Consider the following 25,117-nt stretch of genomic DNA (forward strand, 5'->3'; position numbering starts at 1 on the left):
AAGGCGTAGGGAATGGCAGAAGTGTTTCTGCCTTCGACTTCACAGTCCGGGTAAGTGTTGAAGGGGCCGAGCAGGCCTAGGGGAGAGTCTGTCGTTTGGCCTGACTTCGGTCACCTGCAACAATTCGAACTTTATAGTTTACTTACATATTTGTTTTTATGGCAGTGTTCAACATCGCAGGGATCATGCTGATAAAATGTGTTTGCAATGCCGTTATGAAGGAATGGCGCCGCATTCCTCTCCTGGGAAACATAAGCACAGCCTTTCTTTCCTTTTCCTTTTTAAAAATAATTCTCTTGTGACCTGTAAAATCATCAGGGCTATAATGACTTCGTAAATCACCAGGGCTCCATTCTTCAGGATCCAGGGGAGGAATGTGCCTTGGAGAACTGGTATTTAGATGGATTCCCACCAGTGGCAGCCCTATAGGTTCGGTAGCTGTTGTAGCAATGCCGTCCAGCAGGAACCATGACTTGCACTTTCTAACTCCCATTCCTGTGGCTCAGGAGGCATCTGGAAGCGTCTTTGTTTCTCTTAGGCACAAAAATTCTGGGACGGTGTGTAGCTCCAGGTAGGAGCCCTTGCCCAGCAGGTGTAGAGAGAGAGAGAGGAGTGGGTTGGGCACGAGAGCATACAGTTACAGTGACCAGCGAGCTCTCCTGTGTCTCTCCTTGTCCACAAGAAAATGTTTCATCACCTTCATCTTTCCCCTTGCGACTGAGCTGTGTGATGTGGGAGTGTCATATATCAATCTGTTGATTTCATTGGCTGAGCAATAAAGAAACTGCTTGGCTTAGCTTAGAGCATAGATGGGAGGAGGAAACAGAATAGGATGCTGGGCGGAAGAGGAAGTGAGGTCAGACTCTGCGCTGCTTCCAGAGGGACCGGACAGCCGCCATGCTCTGCTCTCCCAGGCAGCTGCAACCCACGATGGACTTAGGCTAGAATCTTCCCGGTAAGCGCACCTTGGGGTGCTTACACACATCATTAGAAATGGGCTAGTCCAGGTGCGAGAATTATCCTGAAAGGGCTAGAGTTCATGGGCCAAGCAGTTCTTAAATGAATACAGTTTGTGTGTTGTTATTTCGGGCATGAGCTAGTCAAGCGGCCGGGGTGTTGGGGACGCAGCCCCGCCGCTTCCATATTTCAACAGCTGTGTCTTAGCCATGGGCACAGCGCTGGCCTCATGTCCACCAGGGAACCCAAATGTGGGGTGGCTTAGAGACAGCAGCACGGATGCCTCCTGCTCACTGGTCTCCTGCTGCCTACACCATCTTACAGAGTGGCCTGCCCATGCAGGCTGTGTGCTCCCTATGTGTGCTGGCCCCAGAGGCTGGCATGTTACAACCTGTCCTTTTCTGACACTTGGGGCATATGCGGGAGGAAGACCAAGTCATTTCTGGTGGTTTTATTTCTAGGTATGAGCACATCCTCATGGAGCCTGACCCAGTTCCCGCCTATGCTTTGAAGCTGCTCGTTGCCATGACGGAACACAACGCGGCTTTCACCAGGTACGGGAGGCCAGCATCACAGCTGCCAAGGGGCACTCTCCAGGTCCCCTCCATTGTGCTGTCATTGCTGATGCTATCTTGGCCAAACTGATGTGTTCTAACCCCTTGAGTTTGTACCACACGGAATGGGTGACGCTTCAAAGCGATGAAGCTGGGACTTGGGGTGAAGGCTCAGAGGACCTGAGTTAGGATCCTGGAAGGCATGCACAGTGTCTGTCGTGATGGCACTCCTAGGGCAGGAGAAGTCCCTGGAAGGGCAGGCTGGCTAGCCCTGTGTCCACCTGGAAAGACAGCAAAGAGACCCTGCTGCAAAGCCAGGCAGCAGAGGCCGGGACACGCTGAGGTTGTCTTCTGAATGATACATGTGGTGTAGTACATGCGTGGCGTATGCGGTATGAGCACACTGGTACACACACACAAGTGCTCATTTCTTACATACACACACAACCCAAAAGATACTCTTTAAAGGTTAAAAACAAAAACAAACAAAAATCCCTCAATAGAAAACAGCATTTTTCTGTGTGTATGGTGGTTTTTGTTTTTTGAGACAAGGTCTCACTCTGGGGGAGGCTGGCCTCTAATTCACTGTGTTCCCCAGGCTGGCGTCAAACTGGCACCAGTCCTGCCTGCAGGCATGTCCGGACCACATGGTCTTAAATGTCAGGGTGCCCTGCTCTGCAGTGAAGGGGCCGTTGCATCTTGGTTGGATTTGTTGGTGTTTTGCTACCATCTGATGTAGCCAATGTGACTTCAAGCTGTGGGGAGCTTTCAGGCTGTAAGGAGCTCTGCAGACAAGCCTCGCTTTCTTAGGGATTTGATTCTGCAGGGCACAGGGTGTGACTGATGATACCCAGTCATGACCACTCAGGTGCACCAAGCCTGCACTCCTTTCCTTTCTGCATTTTGAAGCTGCGAACCCACAATCTTTAGACCCTTTAGACTGAGTGGTCTGTCCTGTCTTCCTAAATGGCTTTAATTCTGAAGTTTCTCCCAACAGCCATGGAGCTGAATGGAGATTCAGGCCTGGTGTTCTCAGACGTTTCAAAGTCAGCTTCATCTGTCGGTGTGCCTTAACTTGGAGTCGCCTGGGAAGGGGGACTGTCAGTTGAGCACTTGCCTCCGTCATACTAGCCCGCAGCTGTATCTGTGGGCATTTCTTGACGGCTAATTGACGTAGGAGGTCTCAGCCCACCGTGAGCAGGGCCATCCCCAGCAGATGGCCTGGGCGGTAGAGAGGTAGCTAAGCAAGCGGTGTGTGGCATCTCCCTGTGGTTTCTGCTCCAAGCTCCTGCCTGAGCTCCCGCCCTGGCTCCCCTCCTTGAGGAGACGAAAGCAACCCTTTCCTTCTCCAGGTGCTTTGGCCACGGCATTTGTCAGTAGCAGGAGACAGGACAAGAGCGCCCTGCTGCTGTCCTTCCATGTCTTCGAGCTTCTGCCATTGTGTTCACTGCTCTCCTCTTCTGTGTGCCAGGCACACGCCCTGGCACCGAGCTGCACGCATCGCTGTTTGCATGAACCAGAGGCTCTCCTGTCCTGCAGGCTGACCTCAGACTCACCTGCTTCCGTGTCTGGCTCTTCAATGGCAGGTGTTCTGGACCCCATTTCTTCCGTTGCCCTAGAGAAGCAGGAACACAGTGAGCCTCCACAGAACCGCCTCGTTTTGACAGTGATTCCATCTAGACTGGGAAGTGAACTCACTGTAGTTTCCCCCCACACGTTTTAAGAACAGGATTCAATGGACTGCATGTTAGAATCTTTGACCTGAACAAGCATTAGAGTGTGTTATCTCTGTCGTAAGTCCTAACAGTGAAGCCACAAGGTTCTCTGTGCACTTGGAATTTGGGGTATGACCACCCTGGATGGCTATGCCGGCGTCAGCTACATCCTCATCCTCAGGGAGACCTGTGTGTTCTGAAGGGTTGTAGCTTTGCCTCGTGGTCGTCTCTTTTGTAAAATTTAGGCTGTCTTTCCATGTTTTTTTTTTTTGAAAATTGATTTTTTTTTATTTATCAGAACACCTTGGAGCTCTTTACGTACCTTTGTGTATTTGTATTCTGGGTGATGTCTTTGCTAAACTATGTAGACATCAGATTTCAGTTTATTTAGCATTCATCCAACTACTCATAATACTGGATCTTTTCAGTTTTTATTCCCTACGTCTAATTAAAATAAAAGAGCTACATTGCAGGCTGGGAATGGTGGCATTCTGGAGGCTTCCAGGGCAGCCTGGTCTATAGAGTGAATTCCAAAAGAAGAAGAGAAAAACTTGAGCATTGCACAACCAAAAGCAAGTTGAGGAGGAAAGGGTCTATTTACACTCATACATCACTGTTCATCAGTGGAGGAAGTCAGGGCAGGAACTCAAGCAGGGCAAGAACCTGGAGGCAGAGCTGATGCAGAGACCATAGAGGCGGCTGCTTATTGGCTTGCTCATCGTAATTTGTTCAGTCTCCTTTCTTATAGCACTCAGGACCACCTGCAATGGGCTGGGCCCTCCCCCATCAATCACTAACTGAGAAAATGCCTTAAAGCCTGTGTTGAATTAGGAGCGGCGGGGCTGCGTCCCCAGCACCCGGCCGCCCACATGGCTAGCTTATGCCCGAAATAATTACACGGAAACTGTATTCTATTAAACACTGCCTGGCCCGGCTAGTTCCAGCTTCTTATTGGCTAGCTCTTACATATTGTTCTAACCCATTTCTAATATTCTATGTAGCCCACGAGCTGGCTTACCAGGGAGGATCTTAACCTGCGTCTGTCTGGAGCGGGAGAATCATGGCGACTCCTCACTCAGCTTCTTTCTCCCAGCATCCTGTTCTGTTTTCTCCACCTACCTAAGGGTTGGCCTATCAAATGGGCCTAGGCAGTTTCTTTATTAGTAAGAAATCACTCCCACATCAAGCCTGATCTTATGGAGGTGTTTTTCTCAATTAAGATTCCTTTTTCTGATGACTCTAGCTTGTGCCAAGTTGACATAAAACCAGCAGCCCAAGCACTTGTGGACAGAAGGCTCAGTGATTAAGAGCACCAACTGCTTTCCCAGAGGAGTTAGGTTCAGTTCCTAGCACCCACATGATAGCTAACAGCCATCTGGAATTTCAGCTCCAGAAGATATGATGCCATCTTCTGGCCTCTGTGGAAACTGCATGCACATATACAGACATGCAGACAAAAGTCTCACATCAATTAAAAAAAAGAGAGAGAGAGAGAGAATGAGCCACATCCCCTTCAGTCTTTACTTTGTCTAAGAGAATGTTTCTTAGGCAAAGAAAGTTCACAGGTTTCTCCTGAGGAAAATGACTTTTAAAATGGGAAGATTTTATTTAACTTATAGGACTATACATAAAACTAAATTATGACATAGCCATAATCTAGGACAGTATATAATAGCCTGAAGGGGCAAGGCACATTTTAAATACTGATACACAAACATAGCCGAGTCATCTTATCAAATGAAGTAAGTCATTTACTGCACCCTTCATTGCTTTGCTGGCTGATGGATTAACTCATTCATCGCCGTGTCGCGCAGATGGGCCTCAGCCTCTGAGACTGCAGCTGTGCACCGTCACGCCTAGCTCACTCCCCGCCCCCACCCCACCAGTGCCGGGATCAAAGCGTGCCAGGAAAGTGCTCGGAGCTGTACAGAGGTCTGAGACTCTGCCACGTCTTCCTGTCTCCCTTCCTGAGAGCCCGTGCAGCTTACAAACGTGCATCCAGCAGCTCTGAGGGAAGGAGAGGTGTTGTCAGTGTGTAGCTAGACTGGCTTTTGTTTTTATTTCCAGAACTTGTTTTTTTTTTAAAAGTACACGTTGAGTAGATTTTTTTTTTGAGGCTGTCCTTGAACTTGCTATGGAGCTGTAGTAACCTCAAATTTCTGATCCTCCTGTGTGCACCCCTTGGACAGAGCGGACAGTCAGTTCTGATATTCTGTCTGTATCTAACAGGCTACTGTACCAGTGAGTGTTAGGGTGTGTGTTTACGTGTTTGTCGCTCTGACCTGGCAAGGGAGTGACGTTGCTTGTGGTTCTTTTGCAGTGTTGGGGTTGGGCTTGTCTTGCTCTGCTGGCTCCTTGTTTGCTTTCTCCTTCGTGTCCGAATGGCATGTTAACTAATCTTCTGTTTCTGTTTGGACCTCGTGCCGAGGGCTGTCTGGCAAAAGTGTGGTCTCATTCTGCTCCAAGCGACTTGGTGGCCATGGGTTTGCATAGATGCATGTCCTGAGATGCATTCTCCAAATGCTCTGTGCAGATGTTTCTTGTCAAACCATAACCAGGAGCCATTTGTAATCAACATACTTTTTGACCATCTCAGTTCTCAGAGGATCATCTTTCTTGTCTTCACTGAGAACCAAATGACTGTTGGGAATTTAAACTACCCCGTGTCTCATGAAACTTGATCTGAAACATAGTTTGCTATATTTTAACTTTCACATGTATCTACCTGCGGCACACATGTGGACATGAGAGGGCAACTTGGGGAGACTGGCTCTCTCCTTCCACTGTGTGGGCCCCGGGGATTGAACTCAGATCTCCAGGCTTGACTGCAAGCACCTTTTCCTGATAACCGTCATGTTCCTCCCACACACTATGTTTTAAATTTTATTTTTGTAGCGAGCTGCGTGGTGTCACACCTGATGGAGATGTATAATCAACTCCTGAGATGGCTAAGGCCTGACCTATGCTATGATCACGCAATGATTATCAGCTGCTTGCATATGTGTGAACTTATGGGCAGTGCCCACCTGGCAATCCGGGGTTGGCAGCCCATGCCTACTTAAGGGCTGGGAGAGGTTTGCCCAGGAAGAGAGGAGAGAGGGAGAGAGAAAAGGGGAGAGGAAAAAGAGAGGAGAAAGAGAGAGGAGAGGAGAGAGAGAGAGAAGAGAGAGAGGGGAAAAGAGAAAGAGAAAGTGAATAAAGTCCTGAGAACTGCTGGAAGAAGAGCTCCAGGTGTTGCGTTTTTCCTTGCTGGCCGAGGGTGGACGTGACATATTTTATAGAAGTTTTAGTAGGTAAAGCGACCCTTAAAAGCTGGGTATTAGTGTTGTTGAGGATTTATTTTCCCTACTTCCGCACTGTGGTAGTTTGAACAAGAATACACCCCTCGGCTCACCTGTGTGAATGCTGGGTCCACAGGTGGTGGAGCTGTTTGGGAAGGACTGGGAGGCGTGTGACTGCGGCGGGCTCTGAGGTTCTGAAAGGATGGAAATCTCTCAGCTCTTGCTCCAGCACCATGTCTGTGTGCTTCCACTGTGATGACGATGGACTAACCTCTAAAACTGTAAGCAGCCCCCCAGTTAAATGTTCTTTTCTAAGAGTCTCCTTGGTCATGGTGTCTCTTTACAGCAATAGACCAGTGAACTAGGAAATGATCCAATCACATTCTAAGCCAGGCAGTGGTGGCACACACTAATCCCAGCATTCGGGAGGCAGAGGCAGGCGAATCTCTGAGTTCGAAGCCAGCCTGGTCTACAGAGTGAGCTCCAGGACAGCCAGGGATACGCAGAGAAACCCTGTCTGGAAAAAGTCCACATTCTAATTTGCAGTGGTTTGGGTGCTGTCAAAGCCCGTGGACTGGGACTGCACTGTTCAGCGCAGCTGTGGAATGGGAGGCAGGACCTCAGGGAGATGCTTGCGTCACTAGGGTGGGTCTTAGTGGCTCATCTTTGTGGGGTGAGGTAGTAACTGTGGGACATTGGCCTCTTTCCTGTCATTTGCATAAGCCCTCTTCCATTCTAGCTTCTACCATGTTCTAGGGCCTAGAATCTCGGCCCTCACTAGCCATAGTCACCCCTCTGGGCTTCCCAGTCTCTCATACTGTAAGCCTAAATAAACTTCTTCCTTTATCTATCACCCAGTCATGGGTATTCTGTTATAGCAACATAAAGTGGACTAAGACATGAGCAATGAGAATTTTATTTTATTTTTAGCACTGTTGCTCTGGTAAATCTGGTAAACAATTGAGCTCAGAACAGAAAGGTAAATTGTCTTCCATAGTAGCTCTGACTGTTGGAAGGAATGGGTGGACTCCCCAAGGCCCAGTCTTTTTGCTTCTTAACTTTACAGCAGGTTACAGCGAACCATCTCTCTGAAAGAGCAATGGTCCTGTAGCCTGTCTGCCTCGCGAGCCGATTAGCTCCCAGTCGCCGTCCACGGCAGAGAAGGTGTTTTAGTCTGAGTCCTTCACAGCAGAATTGAACTTCTTCCAGAATCATGGCGAGGTCATTTATGTTCTATCTCTAAGAAGAAGATCATTTCAGTTTGTTCAAAATGTTAACAGTGCTTTGTTTTATGGCAAGATTCATAAAAATGCTTTTAGAGAAATGAAACTTGAGAATCTTGTAAATGAAGCCCCGGGGAATCAGCGGTGTGCCCTTCAGAAAAACACTCAGCCCTGCTTCTGCGTACTCAGTGCTGTGTGCCTGTGGTTCTGGGCGGGTGTGTGAGTGTGGGGGGCGCTGAGGCAGGAGGCAGAAGACACGAGGGTTGCATAGTCTCAGGAAACCCCTGTGCTGCCATGGCTGTCGTCCGGCTACAACTGACCTCCCTCTGTGATTGGCTCAGTCTCTGACTCTCTGTCTCACATCTCCTCAGCAGCTACCAGTGATGGAAAAGGATGACAGTGGCTGGGGGAAGTTCTCGAGGATGCAGGAGACAGATCTTCAAAAGGCCTTAGTTTCTTTGCGATGGGGTCTCCCTCCTTATACAGCCCAGGCAGGCCTCTGCCTGGGTGGAGATCCTCCTGCTCGGAGCCAGGTGGCATCTGAGCTAACTGCTCATGGACGATAAGAAATAGTTTATTCTGGAACCAAAGCTTGAGTGACGCTGGCCAGAACCCCAGAGATAGATAACCTGAGAACCAAATTCCAACATGGCAGCTGTGTCGGCAACTTTTTATAGCGACAGAACAAGGAGAGTCTTGAGGCTTTCAGAGGCATTGGTGAAAATGTCAGGCAGACACGTGACAGGGAGGCAGGAAGGCTCAGCGCCAGACATCAGTAGCCTTGATGGTGGAGCTAGGGTCTGTACAGTTGTCAGAATTTACCTCATGGTTGCAGGATCTTAGGTCGGGCTGCTTGGGTCTTGATGAGACTGGGTTTTGTGGTGTTTTGGTGTGTTATGTTGACACAGGGATCACAGACGGCCTTGTGACCTTGGTCAGGTCATGGACTGCGTGTCTCATGTCTCCTAAGAGCTGCCAGCCTGTGTGTGCTCAACAGATTTAATTTTGCTTTGTGCATAGGAAGCAATGATTTTGAATTTTTTTGCAAAAGATATGTACAGAAGCACAAAGATACTTTATTTCCATTAACCTTGTCCCCTCTGAGTCCAGCCCACTCCATCGAGAATGGTGCCTTGCAGCCTCAGGAAGCATTGTTTTCACCTCGCCCCAAAGCCAGGAGCAGACCTAGGTTAGACGTGAAACGGCCTCCTGAGATTCTGTTAATGGATCATGTCGGACATGGGTGGGAGGAAAGGAGGAGAGAACTGACTCCTGGATGCTGTCATCTGACCCGATGCACACGTGGCACCTGTGTACACGCACACACACTCATACACATATGCACACACATGGATACACACATGCACATATACACATGCATGCACACACTCACACACATGTACACACACATATGGTGTGATGGCAGCAAACAGAGAGAGCAGATGTAACCAGTGATGAGAAGAGGAACAGATAAAGGGGTGTGTGGCCCCACGTTTGCCCCCAGGTAGCAGCAGGAGACTTAGGTTTCAGTGAAGAAAGGATTAGAGCAGAGACAAGAAGCGCACGATAGGTTGGTGGCAGTGTCTTCTCCTCTGCGCTCTGGTCCTGCACGGCAGCCCAGGGCAGCTGTGAGCACCTGCTGCGATGCCCTGCCCTGGGCACCAGCCTGGCCAGCAGTGTGAGTGATTTCACTGTGGGATGCTTTCACACTCTTCTCTCAGCAGAGGCGTGAGTTCAAGGTCATGTGAGCACTGAGCAGTTACTCTGGGCCAGAAGTGGGTGAGGAACTTGGCGGGTGGTTCACAAGGAAACCACCTAAGAGTTCACTGTAGATAAACCACCTAAGAGTTCACTGTAGATAGATAAACCACCTAAGAGTTCACTGTAGATAGATAAACCACCTAACAGTTCACTGTAGATAAACCGCCTAAGAGTTCACTGTAGATAAACTGCCTAAGAGTTCACTATAAACCACCTAAGAGTTCACTGTAGATAAACCGCCTAAGAGTTCACTATAAACCACCTAAGAGTTCACTGTAGATAAATCGCCTAAGAGTTCACTGTAGATAAACCGCCTTAGAGTTCACTGTAGATAAACCGCCTAAGAGTTCACTCTAAATAAACCACCTAAGAGTTCAGCTGTTACTTGGTGGGTAGATGCCTGCCTAGCTGTAGGTTCAGTTGTTGATGCCTTCAGAAGAGTTGATTGTGGGCGGTTACTGACAGTGACTCTCCAGGTATGAAGTTATCAGTGTAACGGCAGCATCTTTGACTGACATCTGAAGGTGACTGGGGGCATAGGGTGTGGGATCTCCGTGATCCTGCTGGTCTGCCCCTAAGCTTCCTGAGCCATTGTCAGCAAGTTCCCCAAGTGAGCCCGGATGTACCCCAAGTTCTGCCGTCAGTCCTCTCCCGACTGGCTCATCACTTGCTCAGACTCCCCCGCCTTCTCACTCACCTCAGCACCTGGTGTCTGCAGCCGTGACTTGGGCTCGGCTGTTGCTGCTCAGAGTTGGTACTTCATCTTTGGAGCAGAGGGGTTAACCACTCCCGCGTCTCTGTGAGGGCCGAGGGAGAGCATCCACCCACAGGAGTGCCAGCGAATGGGTGGCTCACTGCGCTGCCATGCTCTGGGGGTGGTTAGTGTGGGGCCCACTTCTGGGACAAACCAAGAACCCTGTATTCTGCTCAGGCCCCCTTCCCCTACCCTCTCCTGCAGCCAATGGCATTAAGTGTGCCTCTTCCTGTGGATCCTTGCTTCGACTTTAGTGTCTTTTCTTCTTTCTTGTAGCTGTTGGTAGGATCTCAGGCTTTGTCTGTGTTCTCTGTCCTCACCCCTCAGATATCCCTGCATGGCAGGCTGGGTTTCACTACAGTGTTTATGTATGGAAATTGAAAATTGAATTTCATATATTAAAAAATGTCATCTTTTGATTTCCTTCAGTCCTTTAAAAAGCTAACAATAGTTTTCAGCCCGTGGACCATGAAATACAGGAGTTTGGCTGGTGGGGCGTCGTTATCCCCTCGGAGCCAAGGTGAAGGTCAAGCTCATCAGGCCGGTTCTTGGGGTGTCTGGGAACCTTCCTGGCTCACCCCCAGCCTGGCCTTCAACTATATCCTCCTCCTCATCTCAGGGAACTTGTGTTTTAAACAAAACATCTAAATTTTAAAAATTAATGTGTGTGTGGTGCCTGTGCTATGTGCACTTATATTCACAGTGTGAACGCAGCACCCACAGAGGAGGGCACTGGGTCCTCTGGAGCTGGAGTTACAGGCAGTCAGTCACCTGATGTAGATGCTGGGAACTGAACCTGGGTTCTCTGCAAGATCAGGGCAGGCTCTTCACCCCTGAGCCGTCTCTCCAGGCCCATGAGTGTGTATTTATTTTAACTCCTGCCTTTGAAGGAACCACTGTGCGTGTTGAGCCTTCCAGGCCCCCTAGTGCTCCTCTGTGAGCCGATGACCTCCACGCCACCTGCCTCTTTCCACCATTCTCTCTGAGCTGCCTTTTGCTTTGTCTTGCTGTCCTTCACCCCAGTCACACTGATGTGATCGGCCTCCCTCCCCTCCTGCTGTTCCCTGGACCTCTTCTGGTCCTCCTGAAGTTCTGTCTCAGGATGGGGTGCTGACCTACACTGCTGGGGTTCAGACCTCAGTCTGACCACTAACTTAATATTCTTGTTTGTCCCTCAGTTTCTTCTCTGAAGAGCAAAGACTCATTGCCTTCCGTCACTGTTGGCTCCTCACTCTGTCCTTTGAACAGTAGGCTCTCTCCCTGGTCCCTTCCACAGATGCTTGACTACCGATCTGCTGTAGCACTAGTAATAATCAATGCATCTCTCATGCACCCTTGTGCACAGTGCAGGGGAGGCACTCTATCCATGTTTGTTCAATGAATGGTGAGAAGAGGCAGGAATTTAGCCTGGCCACACGTGCAGGTGGATTCCAAACCCCGAACCCTGAACATTTCATGAGGTAAATGCAACCGAGGAAAAGGAAACAAATAGCTCGTTAAAGTAAAAACATGTTGGGAAACGTCCATTACCTCAGAGTCTCTCATCTGTTATTGTTGGGCTTGTATCTAGAGGTGAGGGCAATGCTGGCAGCGCACACAGCTTGGGGACTAACCCCTTGTTGCAAAGAGGGGGCCACTTGTTTGTCCCGGCCGCCTGGCTAACTTAGCCCTGAAATAACCACACAGAAACTGTATTAATTAAATCACTGCTTGGCCCATTGGTTCTAGTTTCTTATTGGCTAATTATTACACCTTAATTTAACACATTTCTATTAATCTGTGTATCGCCATGTGGCAGTGGCTTACCTGGTAAAATTGAGCACATCTATCTCCGGTGGCGGATCCATGGCATCCCTCCCTCTGCTTTCTTCCTCCCAGAATTCAGTTCTGTCTTCTCCGCCTACCTAATTTCTGCCCTATCAGGCCAAGGCAGTTTCTTTATTCATTAACCAATACAAGATACACATAGACAGAAGAACCTCCTACACCATTCCCTGGTCCTTGCCCCTGCTGATCCCTAATCTTGCTGATGCCATGTTTCTGTTCAGTGCCTTTTTACCCTGGGGCATGGATGCCCATGCCCTGTGGTGCCTGTGAGCACAGTCCCTGTTGCAGAGACTGTCATGGAGTCACGCGTCATCAGAGAAGGTCGCCTGCTGCAGAGCTCAGGTTCAGAGAGAGGAGCCGGAGGTGTATCACAGCATCTGGTGTCTCCGGGCTATTGGGTGCCTGTATGAGAGTACCGCCCTCTGTGCGGAAGCCATCTTGACTGCAGCTTCCTTTTCCTTCCCTTTCAGCCCATGGCCCCAGCTCACTCAGCAGGCACGGGCCATCCAGAGCTGTTAGATGCCAGCAGCAGCTTCCTTTTAACCTGACCGAGCTTCCTCTTGTGAGAATTGTTATTCTTTCCACCATCTTAGCAGTGGGAGATTTAGGCTGAGCCTGTAACTGAGCTCCAAGGCTTTCTCGGAGGCTGCAGCCATCAGCTTATAGCAGGATTATGTGTTGACGGTGTGTTTGTGTCCACTGGGGTGTGAACGTCCTCAGGGAAGAACTGTCCTGCTTGGTCAGAGTTCTTTGGGTCTTTGCAAGAGGAGCATGTATGTTAAAACAGTGTAAGCCTCAACCCTGACATTTGTGTATGTGTGTGAAAAATACACACACACACACACACACACACACACACACACGGTAAGAATCCTGCAACCTTCTGCAAGTGAATTAGGAAGCGTGTGCAGACAGGGCAGATGTCTGAAGGGGAAAAGCCGCAGATATTATTGCTTTCAGGGCAGATGACATATCTTCCTGTGACTAAACATTAAGCCATTTCTTTTTGAAGCTGACTCCCTGAACAAATAATTTGAAATGCAGCTTGATGTTGGAGATTTTTAATTTAAAACGACTGTCACTGGCCCACTAGACTGGTAAATTAAACAAAAAGCTTTGTTTTCAGTCTACTACTGCTTCAGTCAGAATAAATATAGAATCTAAAACTCCTAACTGTGTTGTTGGAATGTTAAGCAAAAGTGCGCCTCCATCTTGTTGTGAGCCTCCAGCTCCAGGAGCCTCCAGCTTGGGGTGAGTTTCCAGCGTGAGGTGAGCCTCCAGCTTGGGGTGCTCGCAGATGGACTAGAAGCAGCTTCTCTAGAGGAAGAATTTAAAATTGTTCTTTTCTAAGGAGGCTGAGTTGTGTTGGAGCTGCTGCCAGTCAAGGTCAGGTGTGAGATCCACACTCTCCAGCTGGAGCTCCCCAGGCTCTGGAAGATGCCCCTTGTCCAGTTTTTCATTTACACAGTAATTAGTGCTGTTTTATAGGGTTATCAAGGTGTAATTAAGACCCCTAATTAAATGACCTTGAAATATAGAGGAGGTCACAGACCCCTTCAAATCTGGACTGGAGTTCAGGGTCGGTTCTGGTCAGTGGGATTTGCAGCTTGCAAAGGGCTGGGCACACATGAATGCAGCTCTCCGTGGCTTTGGAGGTGGAGGGGACCACGTGGCAAAGGCTGGAGAAGCTTGGAAGAAATCAACGGAGAGATTTTGGAGACAGCGGAGCTCAGGTTAACACTTCCCTACATTAAGCCTTTCACTATTAATTATCTCTTTGATTGGCATATAGGGAGAGGTTGGCTGAACCTAGCTTATTGGAACTGTTTGGGGCCAGCCTCTGACCCTAAACTAAACCCCAGTTAGAGTGGAAACTTACAGGGGGTCTTTAACTGGTAGTCAGCAAGCATATGAGACCTGAGTCCTCTGCAGAGCTGCCCTTTGCTAAGAGAGAGGGTTAGAGTGGTCTCCCCTGCACCTAGCCTCTGGCTTCAGGATTCTCTGAGAGATTGCCCCAGGCATGCGTAGCCAACTGCACGACCAGAGAGCAGGGGTCCCAGAGCTGGGCATTCTTGCACTCTTGGTGACAAGCTGTCATGTGACCTTACTTCCTCTAGGGTCACTCTCTGGTTCTGTGCACTGCTGCTTCCAGACTGAGGGGTTTCTCTCCTCGTCATAGATGGACACTGAAGAAGCTTGTGTTCCACAGAGATGGCAGCAGACATTCCCACCTGGGCCACGGTGACCCGACTGTGTGACTCCACCAGCCAGGGTCTGCTCTGGCTTCCCCTACTCTCTCTGTGACGATTTAGTCTGCTTTCCATCTCTTGGAATGCTTTTCACCCACGCTCACTGAATGGACATTGGCTCTCGGTTCCCAGCCGCCATGCTGTGAGTGTCTAGCAGTCACTACCCTGTCGAAATTCAAGGGACAAGGATCGGCACAGCTGACAGTGCATATGGCTGCCATAGAGACACGGATGGAGGGGGCCTGGGATGGCACGCCCCTGCTGGGTGGAGTTGATTAATGGCTCCAGGCCTTCGCCTCACGCATCTTCTCTTCTCATCGCTGACACAGTACCCAACGGAAGTAACTTAAGGGTGGAATGATTAATTTTAGAAACTCTTTTATTATGAAGGTTTTCTTTATGTATGGTAATTGCATGTATGTAATGTATCTTGATCATGTCCACCCCAGCTCCCCCTCCTACTCCTGGGTCCCCCGAAACCCTCCTGTTATCTTACATCCTCTTCTTGTTTTGTATAAAACATGAGTTCCGTTAGTGCTGCCTGCCTGGCCTCTTCTGGGGCCGTGAGCTCTATGTGCTTTTGACAGGGTTTCCAGTACCAGGCAAGAATTTCCTCATGTGGCGTTGGCCACACATCTGACCAGAGGTGCTTTGTCAGCCTGGCCCCTGCTCTCTACATCTTTGAGTTTGAATTGTTAGATTTCATGTGTAAGTGAGATCTTGTGGGGTTTTTTTTCTTTATTGAATATGGCACTTTTTAGCACAGGTTGGCCTTCAGCTCTTGACCCCCTGCTTCAGCATGCCCCATCTGGGGTTTGTAAGTGTGCCACCACGTCCAGCCTCCTGCGGTTGTATTTCATGTCATTCAGAGTCACAGCTTTTGCCCTGTCCTTTGCTGACTGGCATTCTGTCACACGCCTCGGCCACACTCTGGGCTCATGTTCTCTGAAGGCCCCAGGCTGTTGCCGTGCCTCAGGGTCACAGATGCTCCGTGAGGAGTGGTGACCACACTCACTGTTGCAAACGCTAAGGTTGCCTTTCTGTGTGTGAGCCTGGGAGGTCCGCGTCTCTTGTGCCCCTAGCATGTGGGTGTGGCTCATTTGGAGAAGGTTTCATTGTCCCACAGCCTGTCTGTTTCACCATCACTCACAGCCGCCCTCACATCGCTCTCGCCGTGATGTCTTCTCGCTAGTTTCACAGATGTTTCTTTTCTCTGTATGTTATCACAGACAGACAAGCCCCTGGCAGCCAGGTGCTGTAGCCCTGTTGCTGTTTGCCCGGCAGTGTCTGTGACACAGACAAAATAGTATGTATTTACAACAGAGGCAATATGCTGTCCTGTCCCGCAGAACCGATCTAGCAAGATAGTTAAAAAGTAGTTTTTAGATTTATTTTTAATATTTTATAAAAAATTAGGTGTGTGCGTAGGTGTGTGCAGATGCCTGCAGAGGCCACCGGGTCCCCTGAAGTTGGAATTAAAAGCCGTTGTGAGCTGCCTAGTGTAGGTGCTAGGAACTGAACTTGTAATCTTTGCAAGAACAATAATTTGCTCTTAACCACTGAGCCGTCTCTCCAGCAGCCAAATATGATTGCACTTAACCAAAGCAGAGCTATAGCCTGTGGCCCCAGAGTGGCCTGTTTGGAGAATAAAGTTTTATTGGTACACAACCTGTCTGTTTCAGCATCACTCAAAGCTGCTCTCATGTTAATTTGACTGGGCTATGGTTGCTATAGAGACTGAGAAGCTGGGTGTTGTCCTGTATTTACTGCTTAGCCTGCCGCTGGAGATGCACCTGCTCTACCTTGTACCCAAGGGGTGTTTAGAAGTGGAAATACTGTTTTGTTTTTTTCTTAAAATTACCTTTTGTAGCACTGGAGTGAAGTTTCCACTGCTGAGCTGTGTCCCCAGCCCCAGATTTCCAAGCTTAGTAAACACTGACTAGCTCGGATGGTTCTGGTTTCACCGGACGACTTTCTCTGAAAGTTCATGAAATAATTATTCTGTTGTAACTGATGATAATTTATAACCAGATTTGATGAGAGAACGTGCCTAGAGTAGACTGGGTGATTGGTGTCCAATTTTTTAAAAATTAAAGGCCATTAAAATTCATTGCGCATTAATGTATTTATGCTGGGCAGACAGCTAACGAGGCAGAAATAAAAAAACGACGGCGTCATGTGCCGGTGGCTCTGTGTGCACTGTGGACTGGTTACTTTATTTCGCCCGGCGTTACCTTGGCTAGATGTCTTTATAATAATTGTGAATTTTAATTAATTTTCACATTAAAATATCAATAAGGTTGAGCGGTCGTCGTGAGAAGCCTCATGCTTCCTGTGTGTCATTGCTGAGTTCGGCGTGCTAAAGTAATCATTTATTTACTTAGTCTGTTTCTCCGTCGGAGTTTGAGCAGTTAGGCATGGGGGCGTCGATCCACCCTGTTGGGGTAGCCGTTTAAATGCTCAGCGCTCACGTGTGCTCACCCCTCTTTTCCTCCTCTTACAGGCTTGTGGAGGAAAGCAAACTGGTCCCGCTCATTTTCGAAGTGATTCTGGTAAGAATGAAAGTCTCTTTTTTGGAATTCAAGTGAACATTTCAAGTTTTAAAGTTTTGGGGTGAACTGTGCTGTTGCGTCTCTAGCCCAGACGCTGTGCCCACAGAGTGTATGTCCTTGTCTTATTGACCTCATCAGACCTCTGCTCTCAGTCCTGCAGAGGACGTCACACTCGGAAGTGAGAGGAGCTGGAGTCCCTGGCTCTGCCCTTTGAAAGCCGTTTGCCTTTTATTTCTATTGTCTCTTCCTCCCCCCTCCTTCCCTCCCTCTCTTTGACTAGAGACTTTCTGTGTAGCCAGGGTGGCTCCACTCTTGTTCCCCTCCTGCCTCAGCCTACTGAGTGCTGGGTTATAGGTGTGTTCCGCGCTGCCCGGCCGATACCTACTTTCTAGCACAGAACACTGCCTGGTCTGAGGTTGGCTTGCGGAGGAGCATGATTCATGCTGTGATTGTGTGCAGGCCTTCAGCATGAGCGTCACTGGGCTTCAGATGGACCATCATGCGGTTGTCTAACTCAGAACCCCAACAAAGGGCATGCACCTTAAATGAACACTACCCATCTGATCAAATCTTTGCTCTGTGGTTCTTGTGTGAGGAGAATGAGATGGAACCCAACCTTGTCTTTTTTTGCCTGTGAAGAACCCCTTCTCAGACCCTTCTGATCTGAGAATCGGGCTGGAAAGAGCAGGAGTGTCTCCAGCCAAGAGAAGTTCCCCTTTTACCAATGCCCTAGCCTGTAAAGCTCAGAGATGATGTTAGACATGGTGAGGGCATGAGCTCCCCTCTTTCATTTCAGATTCCAGGCAAACTGTGTGACTGTGGGAAAAGCGAAGGCAAATGACTCCCCCCCGCCCGACTTCTGAGCCTCAGGTCCACGCTTTGGTCAGGGACTGGTTGTGTTTTCCTGAAGGTGTCTGTAGTGTTCAAGCAAAAGACCACGTGCTAGGTTGTGTACAAAAAACTGATGGCCACTTCTCAGGGTTCTGAAGGCTGGGTAGTTCCAGGCTAAGGACCGACCTTGCTGTACCTTCTGTGTGCCTTGCTCACAGGGCAGAGGGTGGGAAGGCTTTGTGGCACCCCCTAGTGAGATGGAGGACTGAGGATGCTCCTCTCCTCCCCGCCTCCGGGTACCATCACTGACATCACTTGCGTTTGCACTGGGTGTGAGTGGAGGTGGGGGTAGGCGTGTTTTCAAGCACAGATGGGGACAGATGTCAAGAGCTGTATGTGAGTGCCACAGACAAGGTTGGAGGAATTGCTCAGAATGCTAGAAGTGGGGTCTAGAGGCAGCATCAGAAGGAAGAGGAGAAAGGGAGATTGAGAGTAAAGTGAGGCCAGCTGCTGTCTGAGGTCGGGCTGACGTCCTTGAAGGACAGTGTCTGTTCCTACTCTTTCTGCCTTCAGCCAAGTAATCTAAGCAGACATTTCATCAGTGCCAAGTCTGTAGCTGTCACCCTGTGGACACAGCCTGTCCTCTGGGGATTTCACTCCTCCTCTGTCCCCATTCCACAAAACACACATTCTTACCTTGACGTTCCTGAGCTGAGGCCAACTTTCCAAACGTGTGGCCCTTCACCATTGCTTTCAGCCAAGTGACCTGGGTGTCACGGCCGTGACCAATTTATTTCATTTCATCTCCCTTTACATAAGTGCCCGAGAGCGATGTGTTAATAGAAGTCTCTATCTACCCAAGCTGAAGAGAGCAGTAAAAAGTAAGAGTTCTGAGCTGAACTGTGATAGTTTTCTCTCTGAGTGTCTGATAAAATATGTGTGCAGTTAGGACTGACTGGTCCCAGGAGTCAAGGACATCTGAGTCTGAGGACCTCTGTGACACATGGCATGTGTGGGGCAGCCTCTGTCAGTGGTCGGATCCAAATGACTTCCAGTGAGAAGATGGGGAGAGACCTGCTGCAAGTGACGTTACCCATCCACAAGACTGCAGCAGGCCCTTGATTCACAGTGGGGCAGCCATGGTGACCTCTGGGTGACCTCTCCCACAGCTGTTGTGATTAACATAGTTTAAACCGGCTTAAGGGCTTTGCACCTTGTAACTTTGTTTCTCTTTCCCAGAGTTCCTTGTACTCACAGTGCCCACAATGTAGGGTTTCTTAATGTCCTTCCCTAAGCACTTCCTGGAGGGGTTTTTCTGAGCAAGGGTTCCCTGGCAGTCTGGAGCCAAGGGGACCACAAAGTCACACCACACAACAAACCTCACACAAGAGGTTTTTTGGGGAGAGGCACAGAATGGTGAACGCCTATGAGTAGGAACAGAGACGGCAGGAGCCTGGGAAGAAGGGCAGGCTTTTATAGTCTTAGGAACATGGGCAGTGAGCTAGTAGAAGCGTATTGCATGGCCAGAAGTATTGCTGGGCATGAACCCCGAGTCACGGGGTGGGGACCGGCCAGGGGCAGGGTGATCTCCACGGGCGGTTACCCTACATGCCCCCTCTCTGGTGGGCAGGAGTTGCTGGCTGCTTCTCGGCTGCAGTGGCAGCTGGTGAAGGAAACCGGGTTTTGAATCTGTTGTTCTGTGTGGATTGGCCCTGGTGGACTCGCCTTGAGGAAAGCAGGAAATCCGGATTTGTGTGGAAGAGCAGGGTCTTCAGCGGTAGAGGACTACAGCTGATAACAAATTAAAAGCAATTCTTTCTTTGGGGGAAACCATCCAAGCTACCTCTGACTGCTGCTGCTGGCTGAGGAGGTACAGTCCTCCTTCCTCTGCAGGGCTGGTGTGAATCCTCGAAACAACCTGTCAGATAAGGGAGGGTACAGGAGGGAGTAGGGAGGGAGGGGTGAGTGGGGGAGGGAGGGTACTCTATACCAGGCAGGACCTGTTGAGGCTGGGCTGTGTCTTGGCAGAATCCTGGACCACTAGGGATATGGCTCTGGGCCTGCCAGTGTAACCGCTTATGTTACCAGTATGAGAAGACTCATCTCAATAGTGGACCCCGGACTAGACCCCGAGCAGGGATTCTCCACTGGGTAAGATGGAGACAGCAAGCTGAACACTGGCTTACATGCATGGTTTGTTTCTCCCTTGGGTATCATGTGACCCCTGGCATCCTGGCCCAGCTGCTTTGCACCATGGGCTGCAGTTGGCCCATCCTTGAGGTTTTTGTGTCAAGGTGTTCACTGCACCAGCAGAAAGAGAGGCCAAACAGAGAGCTGAGTGGTGGGTATGGGCCATGCTGAGATACAGGTATGCTTGGAGTGACAGCTACTGGGGCCGCTGGACAGGCCTTTCTCCTGCGTTCGCTTCTCCCTGGTCTTGCAAAGACACCGCACGAACTCACATGGCAGCCTTTGCTTGGGTAGAGCGGTCTATGTGCAGGTCACTTGCCTAAGGTCTGGGACTCTCGGAACAGCTTGAGGCCATTTGCTGGAAAGCAATAACCAGGGTCCCCGTCACTGGAGGATGCACAGTGCTAGCTGTAGGTGTCCGTTAGTGGGGCTGGTGGGGTCAGTCATGGGGACTGGGAAGGCAGCATGGCAGACAGCTGGTCTCAGGTCTGCCCGAAGGTCCCAGGAAAGAGCAACAGAGAAAGCAGGGTGCCTCGGTCTTGAGCTTCAGCTGCAGGCCCCCTGTACACAGAATGCCACACCACAGAAAAGGTGGGTCAGGGAGCTGCTTACCAAAGTTTGCCTCCTGCTGGTGGGTGCTCCTGCCCTGGCAGGAGCCACCCATGGACACCCCTCTACTCACCCGTGTACCCGAGTACATGTGTTGGTACCTAGTAGGGCACTGGGTGATCTTGTTTTTTCACTGTCTGCCTTAGTCCCCAAGGCAGGGTCTCTCGTTGAGTCTGGAGCTGGGCCGGCAGCCACAAGACAGTCTCCCGCCATCTCTACCCCCACAGGTTTCAGGTATGCGTAGCTGCACTTCACTTCTTACGTGGTTCTGAGGCTTTGAACTCGGGTCCTCAGGCTTGGGCAGCCCTGCATGTTTACTGTCAGCACCAAGCAGCCGTGCTGGGCGGTAGCAGAGGACCAGCCTGCGTCACTGCATGAGGCTGCACTGGTTCCCATGGACCCTGCTTTCTGGGCCCACATCTCTAAGGCCCTGGATGTAACTGTAAACACGGCTTTCCAAAGGATGTGAGCCAGCACCTGGCTGGCTTTTGAGCGTAGAGTTGTTGGGAGAACAGGATGGAGGATGTTCTTTTTCTACTTTCTCTCTTTGCAAAGCATTATAAGTTGCATTAAAATGTTTTTAACGTGAATTTGGATGTAGCCGCCTTTGAACATTGCTGTAACTCTAATCTCTCATTTTATTTCTGTGGTTTATGTTGTGGCTACTTCAATAAATCATTTTAATGCCAAGCGATATAGGCAAATTCTATTTTATTGGAAGAAAAATCTTTATTCATGGCAGATTTTCCAATATGTGCCAAAATACTGCTGTCGTGATATTTTATGCTCCTGTTTCAAAACAAACAGTTGCAAAGCAATTTCAGTGGCAAATGCGAACAATAAAACTGTGATTAGCAGAGCACGAGCCGGCGGTCTGGTTGTTCCAACAGTTCTCGGTGCCGCAGGGGCTGTGAGCGTAGTAAATCTCTTGAGTCAGCCCTGTCTTCAGGAAGGCATTTCTTTAGGACCTCTGGTACCTAAAGTCTTTCATCCCTGAGACGTTAAGGTCTCAGCCCCACCATGTTTAAGGAATATTTTGAGTCTTGCACGCTCATCAGACTCTTACTCTGTATCTCTTGGCTTCAGTTGTCCCTGTTAAAGTGGATTGCTTCTTGGGATTTAATAGGCTCCTTAGAACATTAGAAATCCAGATGTTTGTGTGATGTGCTCTTGACAGGAGTCCCCTATGCAGATGTGCAGAAATTTCCCAACACAGGAAGCAAGTTTGTGTGAACATTTCTGAAGTCTTAGGAATAGACCTTTGGAGGGGACCTTCATGGGGATGTCAATAGTACCTGGAGACATAGCAGGTTCATCTCATTCTAAAGCCCATGTCGGTGCAGCTTCTGTAGCTTACAGAATGGGACTGCGCACAGCCCATTGCTATTGGCTACACATAGGACTCCACCTATCACTAAAGCTCTGTTTACTGATGTGTGAAAATGGGCTGGCAAGACGGCTCAGCAGGGAAAAGCATTGGATGTGCCAGTCTGACTGTGTGAGCTTGGTCTTTGGAGCTGACATGAAAAATCCTTAGCCTGGAGTTCACACATAGTGTCAGACACGAGAGAGACCCTGCCTCAAAACAGAGTGGATGGAGGAAATTGAATGCCCACAGTTGTCCTTGGACCTGGACAGATGTGGCACGTGTGCCCACATCTCACACATCACATGTATCATGCACATCACACACACACATAAGCAGTGAGAAATTTTAAAATAAAGTTTGAATGTGGGTTTGTGCAGGTCAAGGCCCTGTGATACGTGTGTCCATGCCACACACATCACATACAACAATACTAAGTTTTAACTGAACTTTGAGTTTGTACAGGTTCGGGCTCCACAGTCTATAAACGTGTGTTTGAGAAATTCTTTTCTATGTCTAGGGTGCAATCTACAGATACTGGTGAGGGACTGGAAGCTGGTCATGCAGCAACTGAGCATATGGCTGAGTAGTGCCGCATTGGTAGAATAAATGGGCCAAAGCAGCTAGCATTAGGAAACCGACTTCTCTGTGATCCCCATTGCTTTTAGAGAAGACAGCCTTGAAAAGATAAAACCCTTGAATCACAGAGTTTAAAGAGCAGCAAATTTCATGTGCCTTTTGCCATTCGCAGAGCACATGAATGTGGCGTGGCTTCTCCCAGCTCCAGTTTAAAACCGCACAGTCTTGTTCTACTGCCAAGATCTGGACCTGGAACGTCCCCAAAGTCTTTGTCCCCATTGGTGGAACTGAGAGGTGGTAGAGCCTTTAAGATGTAGGGCTTATTTGTAGGAAGTCAGATGCTGAAGGAGTAGTGACCTGTCCGCCTTCTCTCTCCTGCCCCATCCTCATTCCACCCAGATGCACCACAGCCTGAAGACAGTGTAGCTAAGAAACCGTGGTCCAAACCATGAGCCCCAGTCAACGTTTCCTCCTGTTAAGTTGATGTGTCTCCATGTGGGCGTTCGCTGACAGCGATGGAAAGCTAGCCAGCAGTCAGCCATTGTTCCTGTCCAAGTTTTAGGCTTCGCTTTGAGTTACAATGCAATGTTCGCTTTTCACCCTCTCTAAGGACTGGTTGAAAAGCAGGGGAGCAGCGGGTCAGTGATGTCATGAGCCCCTCCTGAGGACTCTCCAGCAGTGGGTTGGTGATGTCATGAGCCTCTCTCTCCTGAGGACTCTCCAGCAGCGGGTCAATGATGTCTGTGGTGTTTACTCTTGAGGAGTCGGGAGAGGAAATCTAGGAAGTTGTTCTTCAGCACGGCGTCCTCACACCTGGGGCCAGCTGTGTCTTACCAGCAAGCCTGGCCTGGCATGCATTACTGCCAGCTTGTGCCCTGAATGGCCAGGGGTTAGCCATGGGCCAGGTTGGTTTCTGACATGTTAGCTAAAGTGCTCGCTCTGCGGAGGCACTGCTGAGCTATGCACCCTGTGGAGCTGTGGGTGTCTGTAGACATGGAAGAAGATAACTGGCTTGGGCTTGTTCCGACTTCTGGAAGGAAGCATCACATAAAACCATTGACTGCAAATTCTCCAGATACGATCATCAAATCGGCTGCTTCCCAGAACTCCTCAGCACACCGGATCCCAGAGAGCGTGGGAACCAGAGCACCTGCCTCTGACGGGGCAGCAGTGGAAGCCACTCTGGTTAATGAAGCTACCGTTCCGGTGCTGCCTCTGGCACTTGCTGCCCTTGTTTACCTGGCTGGGCAACAGAGGCAGGATTGATGCAACCACCAATAACTACAGCATCCTCAGAGAGGCCAGAAATCCGGAGTCTTTGATCAGTGTAGACTTCCAGGAAGGTGGGGATTCCTAAGTGGCTCCAGCCAGGGCAACTGCACCTGGGATCTATTAGAGGCTGCAGAGTGGAGCAGGGCACAGCACAAAGCCACTGAAGGCCAGGAGAGCAGGGAACTTCTGAATTTGGATAAAGTCACACTTGCTCATAACTTAAAACAATAGAGAAAGTCCGGCAGGTTGTGAGGCGGTGCCTGATTTCTTCTTGTACGGCAACATTGGTTGAATGTGAGTGTGCATATATGTATGCCTATGTGTGTTCACTATTCTGTGATGTCATTGTGTCAGGAGGGGGCATTTTGTGTCTGTTGTTTCTCCACCTGTGTGGAAGGGTTTGTTTTCATGTCCTTCCCCCAGTGAAATCAAAACAGCTTTTTTTTCCTCCTTGGTTAATTTTATACTTATATGCTGTTTCTTTTTTTTCTACTTCACTTTGTTAATGGAATTTTCTTAGTTTAAAAATACTTTCATTGATTGGTGTGTATGTCTGTGTAAGTGTATACATAAGTGTGAGTGTGTGTATATGCAGTAGTCAGAAGAGGGCGCTGCTGACCTCCTGTCTCTCTCCATTTTGCCTCCTTTTGAGGTAAGGTCTCTCCCTGGGTTGGGAACTGGTATTTCCTTGACTTGGCTGGAAGCCAGCCAGCCCCAGTGGAGCTTGGGTTGCAGGCGTTTACAAGGATGCCCGTCTCATCACCTGTGCCCTGGAGTCTGACTCTGGTCCTCATAGTTGTAGAACAAGTCCCTCAGGCTGCTAACCATCTCTCTAGCTCCTCTTACAGGTGTTCAGGTAATTCATGATCAATGTGTAGGAATGTAAGAGGATTTTAATATACTGTAGTCTGCAGTTTTACCTAGGGGTCTTCACCGTGCAGTTGGTGTAGGGGAAGTGTTATAGCTGTGGAGCTGCAGAGATATCCTGACGTATTGGGAAACCAGGGTGTACTGAGAGCTGCAGAGATATCCTGACTTATTGTGAAACCAGGCTGTACTGAGAGCTGCAGAGATATCCTGACTTATTGTGAAACCAGGCTGTACTGAGAGCTGCAACAGAACAGCTGGTGGGGGGTAGAGCCACAATAGGACAGCTGGGGGGGGGGTAGAGCCACAATAGGACAGCTCTGGAGGGGGCAGAGCCACAATAGGACAGCTCTGGAGGGGGCAGAGCCACAATAGGACAGCTCTGGAGGGGCAGAGCCACAATAGGACAGCTCAGCCCTGGAGGAAAGGTGTCCTTGCTTATCGGGAAGTCAGGCTACCTGCAGCTGGGGTGCAGTTGGGGATGATCTTCCCGCAGGATATAGCCGTCCTCTTCTCATGGAGAGCCACTA

The 25,117-nt window shown here is 49.4% G+C and overlaps 1 protein-coding gene across 6 annotated transcripts in view; it reads left to right on the top strand.

Annotated features, from left to right (window-relative positions):
- The window catches only part of Ulk4 (unc-51 like kinase 4), a 271,119-nt gene that overhangs the window by 105,203 nt on the left and 140,799 nt on the right, over nucleotides 1-25,117 (top strand). For 5 of the 6 annotated variants that reach the window (XR_007591527.1, XR_007591526.1, XM_050141472.1 and 2 more), the window contains exons 30-31: nucleotides 1,419-1,511; nucleotides 16,825-16,873. Coding sequence is in view for 3 of the 6 variants with exons in the window: in XM_050141472.1 (XP_049997429.1) it covers nucleotides 1,419-1,511; nucleotides 16,825-16,873 (142 nt within the window). In the remaining 3 variants the exon portion in view is untranslated. The remainder of the gene's footprint in view (nucleotides 1-1,418; nucleotides 1,512-16,824; nucleotides 16,874-25,117) is intronic. The other variant, XR_007591528.1, reaches the window with a different exon arrangement.

This window comes from Alexandromys fortis, unplaced genomic scaffold (genome assembly GCF_014885135.2).
Source record: "Alexandromys fortis isolate MF-2015 unplaced genomic scaffold, M_Fortis_MF-2015_v1.1 scaffold_44, whole genome shotgun sequence".
NCBI lineage: Eukaryota > Metazoa > Chordata > Mammalia > Rodentia > Cricetidae > Alexandromys > Alexandromys fortis.